Consider the following 13,694-nt stretch of genomic DNA (forward strand, 5'->3'; position numbering starts at 1 on the left):
GCCTCTACACATCGCCTTTATGGGTAGAACATGTGAACTTTACCCTGCGAGGTTTTACAGATCCTCTACACATCGCCTTTATGGGTAGAACATGAGAACTTTACCCGGCGAGGTTTTACAGATCCTCTACACATCGCCTTTATGGGTAGAACATGTGAACTTTACCCGGCGAGGGTTTACAGAGCCTCTACACATCGCCTAAATGGGTATTCATGTAGAGATACATTTTGACCATTGTTTCGTTGATATGTCATTTACTGAAGGCATGGGTGCACAAATCGGTCTATGGTGATCATGGTGTAGGTATGGGACATGAAACTGTTGCGGACGGACGATCAACAGAAGGCAATACTACATTCCCGCACAGAACATTAAGGGTTAAATAGCTGGTTTGTTTAGAGTTGAAATATATCTGCATTGACTTACTAAGTCTGTAGGTTCGGTTTACAAATCGTTCAAAAAGAACTTGGGATAAGGAATCTATTACACGGGAGACTGGCATTTATAAGCAACACAATTTCTTTTTTTATAATTTTACTGATCACAGACTGGCCAATACTTTGATAACAAACAAGACAAGGACATAACAATACTGCCAAAATTACCAAGGTGATTTAATCGCAATTGTTTCTATTTCTAAAACGAAAAGATAATGTCTGTGATTACTTCATATACTGGCAGGTGTTTGCTGGTTTGTAAAGTTGCATTTTTTATTTGAATTACACTATTATATATTACGGTTGTTTTAAATACCAACAAGTTTGATTGAGGTCGGTTGAATTTACACTGTTTCAATGTATTGTTATTTAAATGCTGGTAATTGATGGTAAAACCGGTTTTTAACAGTTCATGGGTGGACTGACGGTTTAAGCCTCTTCTTCACCCTCCTCCTCGTCGAATTCTCCCTCCTCCTCGGCGGTGGCATCCTGGTACTGCTGGTACTCGGACACCAGGTCGTTCATGTTCGACTCAGCCTCGGTGAATTCCATCTCGTCCATGCCCTCGCCAGTGTACCAATGAAGGAAAGCCTTACGCCTGAACATGGCGGTGAACTGCTCGGAGACACGCTTGAACAGCTCCTGGATAGCGGTGCTGTTGCCGATGAAGGTGCCGGACATCTTCAGGCCACGGGGTGGGATGTCACAGACAGCGGTCTTCACGTTGTTGGGGATCCATTCAACGAAGTAGCTGCTGTTCTTGTTCTGGACGTTCAACATCTGCTCGTCGACCTCCTTCATGGACATACGTCCACGGAACATGGCGGCGACGGTAAGGTACCTGCCGTGACGTGGGTCACAGGCGGCCATCATGTTCTTCGCGTCGAACATCTGCTGGGTGAGCTCGGGGACGGTGAGAGCCCTGTATTGCTGGCTGCCACGGGATGTGAGAGGAGCGAACCCGGGCATGAAGAAGTGGAGACGTGGGAAGGGAACCATGTTGACAGCCAGTTTACGCAGATCGGCGTTCAGCTGGCCGGGGAATCGGAGGCAGGTGGTGACACCGGACATGGTGGCGGAGACGAGATGGTTGAGGTCACCGTATGTTGGGGTGGTCAGTTTCAGGGTCCTGAAGCAGATGTCGTAGAGGGCCTCGTTGTCGATGCAGTAGGTCTCATCGGTGTTCTCGACCAGCTGATGGACGGACAGGGTGGCGTTGTAGGGCTCAACGACGGTGTCGGATACCTGCAATGAAAGAACAAGAACGGGCCGTGAGATATGTACGATAAGTGCGTAAATGTTTAATGTACATGCACACCATATCATATAACTTATTTTAAATGCATGTCTTACATCTTTATAAAGGCTGTGTAAACGAGACACGAACAAAATTGAAAAAAATATGTTTAAGTACAAAACGCACAAATCATTTTAGTTCATTTTTAGATGCCATTGTATATGTACATCAGTCAGTATACTAGTACGCACCTTTGGTGATGGCACGACGGAGAAGGTATTCATGATTCTGTCTGGGTATTCCTCACGGATTTTGGAGATGAGGAGGGTTCCCATGCCGGACCCGGTGCCGCCACCGAGGGAGTGTGTCAGCTGGAATCCCTGAAGGCAGTCGCAGCTCTCAGCCTCCTTGCGGACAACGTCAAGGACGGAGTCGACGAGCTCAGCGCCCTCTGTGTAGTGACCCTTGGCCCAGTTGTTTCCGGCGCCGCTCTGTCCGAACACGAAGTTGTCGGGACGGAAGATCTGGCCGAAAGGTCCAGAGCGCACGGAGTCCATGGTTCCGGGCTCGAGATCCACAAGGACGGCGCGGGGCACGTATTTGCCGCCGGTGGCCTCATTGTAGTAGACGTTGATTCTCTCGAGCTGGAGGTCAGAGTCACCGTGGTAGGTGCCGGTGGGGTCAATGCCGTGCTCGTCGGAGATCACCTCCCAGAACTGAAGAGAAAAAATGAACGAACTTTAAGCATGTGTCATTGTAAATAAATGAATGGACATAAAATAAGAGTATCACGGGCCGGTTGACGTTTATCGAAGTTACGATAAATAAAACACCGAGAGCCGACATCGACCGTCGACGCCATGACGATGAAATAAAATCGCCGGATGTTATTTAACACTTCTACATAAACTATTTATATAGTAGAATGAGTCATAGGGTGACCTATTTATTTCCAGTATTCTTGTGGTTTATTATTGTTACATCTATGGTGGGAAATGTACAAGCTTGTATTACAAAAAGGCTTCGATCGATGAGCGCCTAGCAACGAGTGTTTCAGAAGCTGCTTTTTTCTGTGTCACTCTCGCGAAATAAATGGCGTAAGTCCGGTGAATAGTCCTGTACTTGATATTTTATGAAAGAGTACTTCTTCCACGAGAAAAAAACTAACCATTTTTCATGGCCAATATTTGATGTCTGATCAGCAAATGATTTATCAACCCAGCTGTCATTTATCTGCCTTTGAAAAGAATTCGAATATCGATGACCCTATTATACTCAAAGAATTCTTTAGCAAGTCGATTTTGTTGGCATAACTTCGCAATTTGAGCAAAGGTTGATTGTGTTCTAACATGTTTCGTGATTTTTATTTAATGATGCTCAACCTACTGTATTCGTATCTTTTATTAAATTTGATCGAGCTTATCAAATTCTGTTTAACAATCACTTCATCTGTGTTTACCTGATCATGAATTAGATACCCAACGAACGCTATTCAATGATAGGACTGTTCATTATTCTTTATTAATAGAAAAGTCATCGACCATCGAACGAGGGAGATATCGTGTGTTCTTACCTTTATTGATCATTGATTTGGAATAACGATATACGAGATGCAAAATTAATGGATCATATAATTGGATTTCTTAATCAATTATTGAAAATCTAATTAGATGAATCTCTTGTGTTTTTGGCATTACGGCCAATATAAATTAATTGCTAGATGTTCATCCATTTTTTAAAATGGGATGGGGGTGACATTTTATTATTATTCTTAGATGACTGTTTTACAGTTGCATATGTGTCCATGCTCTTCCTTATTGCATAAGGACTATAAAAATTATACGATGAATATCTAGAAATCAATATATTGTCACCTTAGCTCTACAAAAAAATCTTTTTTTATTATTTATAAAATATTTTATTGTTTATTTACGTCTCATCAATGTGCACCAAATATGCAGCTCATATCACTAATAATATACATATCCACGAGTACATTGCCAATGTCACAAATGCAAACATTATAAAACGAATAAAACGTTCACTTGTCACTAAAACCTTGAGAACAATTATTTGAATTATTTTCGTTACCTATATTTTTATAAAATATTTTAAACTATTAAACTCAACATATTTTACGTGTCGTTAATTGGGACTAGTAATTTTGGATAAAGTTCAAATAATTGAAGAAGATCTTTTTTCTTTAAATTATCCAATTAAGTAATTACGGTACTGTGGTACGATTTCTTTATTCAATTTTTATACCTTGAAGTCCTTCAAAATAAATTTCAATAGTATGTGTACTTATTACAGTGTATGAAATGTCATTAAAAATTCCTAAGGAGTGATTTCTAAAGATGGTGTGATCTCAATTGGACAGATCAAGTTCGTACAAAGTCATTTTGAAGATTACCTATGCCAGTTAATTGATGATCGAAGATTGATAGGTACCAAGAAAACCAATAAAAGTGTCTCTTGTGTATTGATTCCTCGCAGGAGGCTATCAAAGGCAAATATTTTCAATAAATATCGGACAGTAACACCTAACAACAAATCCTTGTATGATTGTACGCACTTGTTCAAGCATGATTTGCAAATAAAGATAAAATTGAAATTGCTCACATATGAGTTAGCGAACTTTCAGTGAGCATGACCGCATAACATTTATTTTTTGGCTTTGTTCGCTTCATTGTTGTTGTTTTAATTCATGATCGGTACGTTCATTCCGTTATTTTACAACAAAAAATAATATGTGGCAGCTTAACAGCCGATGTATTGAATGCATGTTGTTTCGGCGGAAAAAATACTGGAAATATATTCTAAACTTTTATTTTCACCAAAGCAATGGTTATAGAGTATCTTTGAAGAAAGTGATGGGAGTTCGACCGAAACACGATCATAAATCAATCAGAGCCGTGATCGAAGAAACGTGTTCAAACATGCTCTGGAACGTGTCCAAACGTTTCTGGTCAGATTTTCGCGGATATCTTTTGTCCCGTTTTCACCCAAATCCATTGACTTATTGAATTTTCTGATTTTTGTTTGTAAGAGGATTTGGGGCTCAATATTGTCAGATAAATTGGAATCCTCTCATCTTATTTGATGCCTTTTTGAAGAGTATGATCAATAAAAAAACGACGCGGATAAAGGCAACACTTGACTGTCCTATCATTTTACCATGATTTGCATTGGTTAAAGTGAAAGTTATTGCTTTGTCTAGTTTTAATATATTTAATAAAGATTTATGTCATTGTTAAAAATACCTGAGCTGAAGGAGTTTTAGGTATTTTTATTCAGTTTGAATTAGTTTAATTCAGTTTAACAATCCGTTGCATAAAATTTATTGTAGTAAATTCGAATTTTGCAAATATCATTTAGAAAGTCCAACATTAAGTTACGAAAATCACATGCTTTAAGTTATCGTATTTAAAACTGACTATAATCGACCCTTTTTTACATGAAGCATGACAAAAACCCCTTAGATATTTTACAACCTACTTAATCGACCACAACCTCTCTGAGCCCTTACGCGGGTTCTGATTTTATCAGGTTGTACGGGTATTACCCAGGGCGAGTATACCGGTGCCCTTACCCCGTCTTATTCTAGGTGTTGCTGTTGTTACATTCATTTTGATACAAGTTATGTTTTTTTATGCCTATCTGTAGATCGATTATCAGACCCAATTCAATATCGAAACTTTGTACTTGGATTAAGTCGCTCGACTGTTTAATGTCCTTAAAAATTATATCATATAATAAGATTTATGGCCGCGTGGTGAAAACGTTTTGGTTACAGGTAATGTGGTACCAGTATAAACTAATGTCAATAATAGGAACAGAAATCCCTTACACTTAATTAGTTTACTCGGGTCACTGCTAGAATACACTAAACCAATAGTTGGCTGAATGCAACTTAAAACTGCAGGGCATCAATCCAAGGCTAAAATCTATTCAAAATTTCAAACACCTGAATATCTAAAACCAAACTTTTCATGTCTTTGTTAACCCGTTGATGGCTCAAATAGCAGTTTAAGCTTTGAGGGTGTGTAAGTTTATTTAAACTCGCACTCGGTCAAGGCAAAAAAAGCTTCTTTTTAATTTAGTTTTGCAGATCAAACAGAAAGAATCATGTCAATTAGACTACCGGTCAATATACTAACTAGTCTATTAAACTAGGTCCGTGCTATCAAACTCAAATTGAGATGGGTATGGAAGATATATGACTGATGGAGCAAATCGTTTACGCGGATGGATAGATATCATGGATAATATCGTCTCTATGCTATGAAAATATTGTATTAATCTATGAACAAGCGATTAGTGTAAGATAACACAATTAAAAAACATATGACCTATAAAAGTCTTTATTGACTTCAGGAAAATCGGATTGACAAAATGTATTTACCTTGTTATGGACGTATAACATCAAAATAGCAATATTCATCGAGAAGACAACAACATATATAATACAATAAACTAAAATAAGTTAATTTGTGATTTGTATCAAATAATGTGAACGGTTTGTATATATACAATGATCGGTCAGATTCATTAACACTTGTTAAACGCACACAGAAAACTCATTTGCTTGTTTTAATTTCAATATGGTACATATAGTTAATTACAGATAAATGAAAGGTTGTACTCACTTTGGCACCGATCTGGTTGCCGCACTGGCCAGCCTGCATGTGCACGATTTCACGCATGTTGAGAGTGTTTGTGTATATCTGCGTTCACAGAAAATAACGTCGATCCTTTCCTTGTCGCGTAAGACACCCTGGGAGTGACCGGGGTTTATATATCCGCGAATTATTGATGAACAGGTTGGTACTCTGCTTTAGCGATATTCGATATTGGGCCAAGGAATGAACGGTAACCAGCTCATTTCAAATTTGAATGTGCGGTCCGATAGAAGGGGCATTGATTGGTTGATCAAGACACTTCGGTTTAAGCCTTAGAAACGTGTAAACAAACGGACATGTTTGGTTGGTATCATATTAGAGGCAATTTTATGAATAAGTAGGTAAAGTGCGCTGGCTATGAAAATAGCGATAGTTTGTTTGAAAAAGAAGATAATATTTCGTAATAACTGACATCAATCCTTTTCTGATTTGAATAGCAAGGTTCAAGTGGCAACTTATTAATATATACCCGTGTTTACATTTTAATGGCCTTTTTGGATTTCATTACAAGTGGGAAAAGAACTAGATATTTTAATTTCGCGAAAACAGGGAATTGATATTATGTAAACTTGTACCGTGTTTAAACAATATTCAATATTATCCAAAAGATCCCATATTGTTTAAAATAGTTGAAAAAAAATGTATTATGGAATTAAAATTGTCAGACAAAACATAACATTAATTCACATGTAAACTTGTCAACATGCATACACTTTTTTTAATTTTAATAAATCCTGTACTGCTTGTTTAATGATGTACGTGAAGTTAGCGGCCTAGCGGCGTGATGTTAGCGGCCTAGCGGCGTAAAGTTAGCGGCCTGGCGGCCTAGCGGCCTGGCGGCCTAATTATTTTTTTCTATTTCCAAACAATTGTTAATGCGTTTTTTAAAACAATGATAAATCAAAGTTTTTTTTATTTATATAGTTACATAGCGGCCTTAAATTGTTATCTATTCAGAATGTTTTTCTTTACCTTTTATTCTAAAACAATTTTAAATTAACTGTTTTATGCACAAATTATCACTCTGAAGCGTTTTCAACTTTTTTCAAAAATGTCGATCAAGCACTTCAGCGACCTAGCGGCGTGAAGTTAGCGGCCTTGCGGCCTAGCGGCCTAAATTGAATCCTATTTCAAAGCATGTATACATGCATTTTATTCTAAAACAATGACATTTGAACTGTTTTTATTCACACATTAACACATTGAAGCGATTATCAACTTTTTTTTTAAAAAAAACGTCGATAAAGCATGTTAATATTAATATGTCATTGTTTTAGATGAAAATGCATGTATACATGCTTTGAAATAGGAAACCATTTTAGGCCGCTAGAGCGCCAGGCCGCTAACTTCACGCCGCTAGGCCGCTACGCCGCTGAAGTGCTCGATCGACTTTTTTGGAAAAAAAACATGAAAAACGCTTCAGAGTGATAATTTGTGCATAAAAACAGTATACTAAATACATCATTGTTTTAGAAGAACAGCCATGTTTAATGCTTTGAATTAGCTGACTGCTTTATCGACGTTTTTGAAAAAAATGTTGATAATCGCTTCAATGTGTTAATGTGTGAATAAAAACAGTTCAAATGTCATTGTTTTAGAATAAAATGCATGTATACATGCTTTGAAATAGGATTCAATTTAGGTCGCTAGGCCGCCAGGCCGCTAACTTCACGCCGCTAGGCCGCTAGGCCGCTAGGTCGCTGAAGTGCTTGATCGACTTTTTGGAAAAAAGTTGAAAAACGCTTCAGAGTGATAATTTGTGCATAAAACAGTTAATTTAAAATTGTTTAAGAATAAAAGGTAAAGAAAAATATTCTGAATAGATAACAATTTAAGGCCGCTATGTAACTATATGAATAAAAAACTTTGATTTATCATTGTTTTAAAAAAGAACGCATTAACAATTGCTTGGAAATAGAAAAAAATAATTAGGCCGCCAGGCCGCTATGCCGCCAGGCCGCTAGGCCGCCAACTTCACGCCGCTAGGCAGCTAGGCCGCAAGGCCGCTTACTTCACGCCGCTAGGCCACTAGGCCGCTAACTTCACGCCGCTAGGCCGCTAACTTCACTTACATTGTTTAATGCGCTATTCCATTATTAACTCAGAATATTATCAGTTCGCAGCACATATGCCTCATGAGTTGGTACGGACTAATAAATGAGCAGAAGTTATTAAGTAATCTTAGAATCTGAAGAAAAAAAAACACAATTACGTTTCAACGTACTATTTACTGTTTACTATGTGGACATCTTCGGCCTGAGATATTTTGACCGGCCTACCTCACGGTTCCGGGAACGTGATTTGTTAACCATTGGGTGTGCAAGCCGTATACTGTGTGCACCCTTCACATCTGAAACAATGTATATGTGAGCCAACTATGGAGGGGAGCAATATAAGGGCGGGGTGGCAACTGGATTGGGTGACTTTTTCAAACGTATGTGTATATCGAACACAAGAACGTGGTACGCAGAACCAACAGTACTGTATAGCAGGTTGATTTATTTCCTAATGTTTTCCACTCATGACGCCCTAACACATCATAGTATTAGATTTTTGCACGAATATTGCTGGACTGTTGACACCCTAACATGGCATGGTATTATATCAACAAATATTTCAACAAAAACACACGGCTCATTTGGAAAATAAATATGATGCTTAAATGTTCAGTTTAACATTGATTTGCCTTATCACTATGATTTAGCCGGTATATTATATTTATACTCGCTCAGTAAATAGGTGTTGGATAATTCAGTCAAGTTTCGGATCCTTTGTGAAATTTAATGGATTTTCAATAAATATTAAGCCATTCGGTGTCATAATTGGCGCTCTGATTTCTGAAACATGCTTATTCTTGTTTTCCGGGTTTCAAACAAACAGGTGTTACCAGTATTCAATATGTTAATTAAAAACTTCAGTTTAATAATGATGATAATACTACGCGACGCTTCAAATGCACAGTGGTTTGATGGAAATGGACTTCTGATTTGGTGTCATATGACCCGTAATCATTTTAGTGGCATTTAGCCTAAAATAAAATAAGAAATCTTCAGATTTATCAAAGGGGTCACTCCTATGAAGGATCCAGCATGAAATCCAAATGAAATTATGAATAGGTGCAGTTTAACAATGTCAGGAAATCTCGAAATGCCTAAATATCTAGATAAGTTGCAGTAATTCATAGTTATGAATAATGATAAACACTATATACATAATGAAAGTTGGCCATTTAAAAGTTATATCGTCAACAAAAAACACTTTAAAAAAGTGTGTATCTATATTCGTCAGATCTCAAACACCAAACTAGTTTCTTCATTGAAGTGCCAGGACTTTTTCTTTAAAAGGCAAACACGTTGTTTTTTTTCTGCCGGTATTCAACGATCTTCATTGAAAATGATGGGACACAAAATATATGAAAAATATTTGGTGACTATCTTCAAAAGAAGGCTTTGACCGTATTTGAATGACATTTACCTATCTAGATGGGCTTAAACACACTCGATTAGGCTAAATTTCCGTGACTAAATGGATTTCATCAGTATCGAAAATCATTCGTACGTTTTCTCTGACATCGTACATTATAGTACTGTACTCTTTCAGATCAAAATATCATAGGGCAAGTTTTGGTTATGTAAAATGTATAAACACGAACTATTCGCCGTACTTTCCTATCAGTATAGTACACTATATAGTAATTCTGTCCGAAGTGACCCTGCTCATAAAGATATTAAAATTTATGGCATTTCCCATAAAATGAAAACCGCAACTGATGGTTTGTAAAGACAGGTTTCGTCTTCTATTGAAATCCTTTGTCACCAGCAAAGGTAGTTTAAGCGCGAGATTTCCGTTTGTAAAAGACAAGTGCCGTCTTGTCAATTGAAATCCGTTGTAAACGTCACCGGCGAAGGCATTTCGATAAAAATGGCCGAGGAGTTCCGAATGCGGCGAAGGTAATTTAAGCGCGAGATTTCAACTTAAATCTTTTCGGAAGAAAAAATAGCCTCTTTATAAAAAAACACCTTATGTTGTATTTTTCCAAAGCACTTATTCTGTTTCCTTGCTTCAATTGCAAAACAGTTCTAGAGGTCAACGCCTTTTGTCCCGAATCAGAAGGCAGTATGAAATTCTCATGTTTTTCAATGTCAGCCGTTATGGATTTAAATCAGGTAGAGCTATAGATATAAACAGTGGCTGGTCCATTTAGCATTACTATTTGTAAGTACATACAAACATTACAAAGTTCTTCAATATATATATATATATATATATCGAAATCGGCCAAATTCCACCCATACAACAAGTTAAGAAATATGGTCATTGTGTTATATTAGGATAAAAAAGTATTTGCGCTTTGCTGCTTAGTATCGAGGCGTAATACCTTTTTTGCACTGTTCTCTTTTGTAGTCACATGTTCACCATACTATTACCATAACAAAGGAAATTAACTAAAGACGCCTTGGATGATTGATGTCTTTGAATATAATCCCAATTCTTAGTTCTTTAAAATAGCTTTGGTTACTACATTTATATATTTTGATCGACAAGGGCCCATAGACGCAAAACTTCTAACCATTTTATGCGTCTAGTTTGTTGTTTTTCAGTGTGTTTTTTCATTGTAACAAATAGTTTAAAACGAGACGTTTCGTTCGGGTTTTAAATAATGGGGCGATTCTCATCGGAAATATACAATTGTACAGCTTTTTTTTTTTTACTGTTGATCGCCTCTTTCGGTATTTTCTGTTTACATTTCAAAAATATTGTCTGCTACCTACTTCCGGGTAATTGTCACTTCCGCAAACACGTAAATATTTTTGTACAGATTTTTGATAATGTGTCGATTTGATGGTCATTGTTGCAATAAGTTACCAGTTTATAATTATTTCCATTATATTTATGCATTATCTTAGGTCACCGTGGTTGGACAGAACATTTACCACATAATTATTATTCTATAATTTCGGATGTCAGATTTCGGACACTTGACACATATCACAATTTTGTACTTAGAGCCGTGCATACTTGATTCAATCTAATTTTGCTGTATTTTTTAAAAAAAAACACTACTAAATGAATTAGACAACAGATTAGCATATCAATGCCCTCACTTCGAATTGCCTTAGCACTCAGCAGTATTTTTTCTGTTTTGGAATTTTTGCATCACTAAAAGCATTATGGCAAGTCACAACTAACTGCAAAATGATGAGTAGATAGTCCAATGAGAAAATGGTGTTACATCATGTGATCAAAATGTCGAGTAATAATTGATTTTACAAAAAAGCAAAAATGCTGAACCTTTAGAAATTGTAAAGTTCTACAAAAATTGTTATTTTGCCGTCTTTGGCATTTTGTAAAAAAAAATGTGTGATCAATTTACCAATATTAATTACTAAAAACTTTGCTACAGAAAACTTTTTATAGCTTCCACATTTGGAAGTGAGGCCATCAATATGTAAAACCGTTGTCTGTTTCATGTACATACCGTTATGTTTTGACAGTAAGGAATGAAAGAGCACCTTAAACTCATGATTGTTTGTTTAATATTTACTTTTTGTGCAAGGAACTGATTTTAATTATTATGTAAGGGTAATTTAGCTTGTTATTTTGACCCAGAATTCCTATTGGAACAACTGGCCGAAAATGGCGTCAAAACAATTTGTACTTTGTTTGCTATTTTTGACCCTTCATATTTCATAGTTATATTTCTATGGAAAACAATACAACTTAGGGAATATATTTTTTTCTTGGGGGTTAAAGTGGGTTAGGATTGCTTAGGGCGAGGGTGAACAGTGACCAATTGTAAAATCACTTCATTACCGGTATGTGTGTGTGTTTAACAAATATCAAGAATGTCTGAATGTGAAAATTGATTGATTTATATTTGTTTTGCAGTAATCCCTGATCATGCATATGACCTGGTGCTGAAAAAAATATGGCGGTAAAACCATTTTGTTGTTTGAGTGTTTATTTTTACTTGTAGTATATTATCATAAAAACTTGGAATATGCTGAATAAAGTTCATGAGGTGTTCTTGCCTTACATAGAAGTTCAATGGAATAATTATTGCTATTTTCATATTGAAAACTTACAGAAGCCACATGAAGTAACTTTGAAACAAGGTCTTAATGCTACAGTGTTTCAGATATATCTTCCAATGACACAGGGACAATTGATATTTCAATTTATATCATTTTAATTATAAAGAAAATGAATGAGAAAAAATAGATCTTTATTAGTAAGTCTTTCTTAGCAATCCTATCTACTTTTTTTTAGGATGAAGCAAGGGGGGAGTCCCCCTCTCCTGCAGCAGGATCCGGCTCAAAGGTGAGAAATAATGCTCTGTCATTAATGTACCTGCTATACAAATAAGCTTGTTATTTCATTCAGCCAATGGCAACAATGATGCATTTTCATGCCTGATGACCTGATATAATTTGGTGTCCTTGTGTTAGGGTTACTTACAAGGGTATAGGTATAAAAAAAAAAAAACATTAAAGGGGCTGTACTCCGTATGATAAAATAGCGGAAAAAAGAAGAAAATTGTCGAAAACTGACATAAACTTGGCATTGATGTATACAATGCATTGACACTTACTAACTGAAGTACCACATCTAGTTTAAAATTTATTTAAGTTGAGCAGTTATTTCGTATTTTCCATTAAAAATGATTACTGGGTATGTCTACCAGGTAGAATTCATTCCTTATGCATGATTGGCTAGTCGGTGTTATCTCGTGATATTACCGAGGTAGGTGTATAGCTTAATTATGTCACCCAATTAGAATAAGCCGTCGTAGCTCTATGGATACAACGCTGGACTGCAATTTGGCGACACAGGTTCGAACCAGGTCTCCGACACCATTAATTTTTTACATTTTGGTACTTTTTTGACAATGATATCAAAGCGAAACACATTCTATTAGATAATTGTCCTGAGGTTTGTTACAGAAAAAAACTTTTTTTGGTGCCAATCTGGTGTACAGTCCCTTTAAACATTACTCATCAAGTTGAAACTATTTCAAGTTTACTCATTAGGTCATGTATTCTAATATGATAAATTTGGTTCTTCTATAGACCTATATCATGTTAAAGAAAAGTGCTTAAGTTGTGTTCTGTGACAAACCCTTGTGACCTATAGCACTTGAAGTTGCACACATTGTCATATGAAACAATTTTCTGCCCCAGTCAGTGAAATTTGAAAATGTGTGTATTATGAAAATGACTATGATATTGATGTAGATGTTTAGCCTTATCTTCTCCTCATTTTACATATGATATATTTTGTAATGTTTCTTAAAGGAACAATAACCAGTCATCAACATTAGAATTCCTATCTTTAGCA

The 13,694-nt window shown here is 36.5% G+C and overlaps 2 protein-coding genes across 2 annotated transcripts in view; one reads left to right on the plus strand and one right to left on the minus strand.

Annotated features, from left to right (window-relative positions):
• Positions 1-517: 517 nt before the first annotated feature.
• On the minus strand, positions 518-6,481 carry LOC128219534 (tubulin beta chain-like). The gene is made up of 3 exons (XM_052927352.1): positions 6,324-6,481; positions 1,926-2,390; positions 518-1,682 (listed from the first exon to the last, which is right to left on the minus strand). The coding sequence occupies exons 1-3, from the start codon at positions 6,378-6,380 to the stop codon at positions 867-869; spliced, it is 1,338 nt and encodes a 445-aa protein (XP_052783312.1). The 5' UTR covers positions 6,381-6,481; the 3' UTR covers positions 518-866.
• Positions 6,482-11,127: 4,646 nt separating this feature from the next.
• LOC128219751 (GRIP and coiled-coil domain-containing protein 2-like) overlaps positions 11,128-13,694 on the plus strand; it is a 30,044-nt gene continuing 27,477 nt past the window's right edge. Inside the window, exons 1-3 of the mRNA XM_052927709.1 lie at positions 11,128-11,157; positions 12,246-12,291; positions 12,627-12,677. Of these exons, the coding sequence (XP_052783669.1) occupies positions 12,286-12,291; positions 12,627-12,677 (57 nt within the window). The 5' untranslated portion in view covers positions 11,128-11,157; positions 12,246-12,285. The remainder of the gene's footprint in view (positions 11,158-12,245; positions 12,292-12,626; positions 12,678-13,694) is intronic.

The sequence above is a fragment of the Mya arenaria genome, chromosome 15, assembly GCF_026914265.1.
Source record: "Mya arenaria isolate MELC-2E11 chromosome 15, ASM2691426v1".
Classification (NCBI taxonomy): Eukaryota; Metazoa; Mollusca; class Bivalvia; order Myida; family Myidae; genus Mya; species Mya arenaria.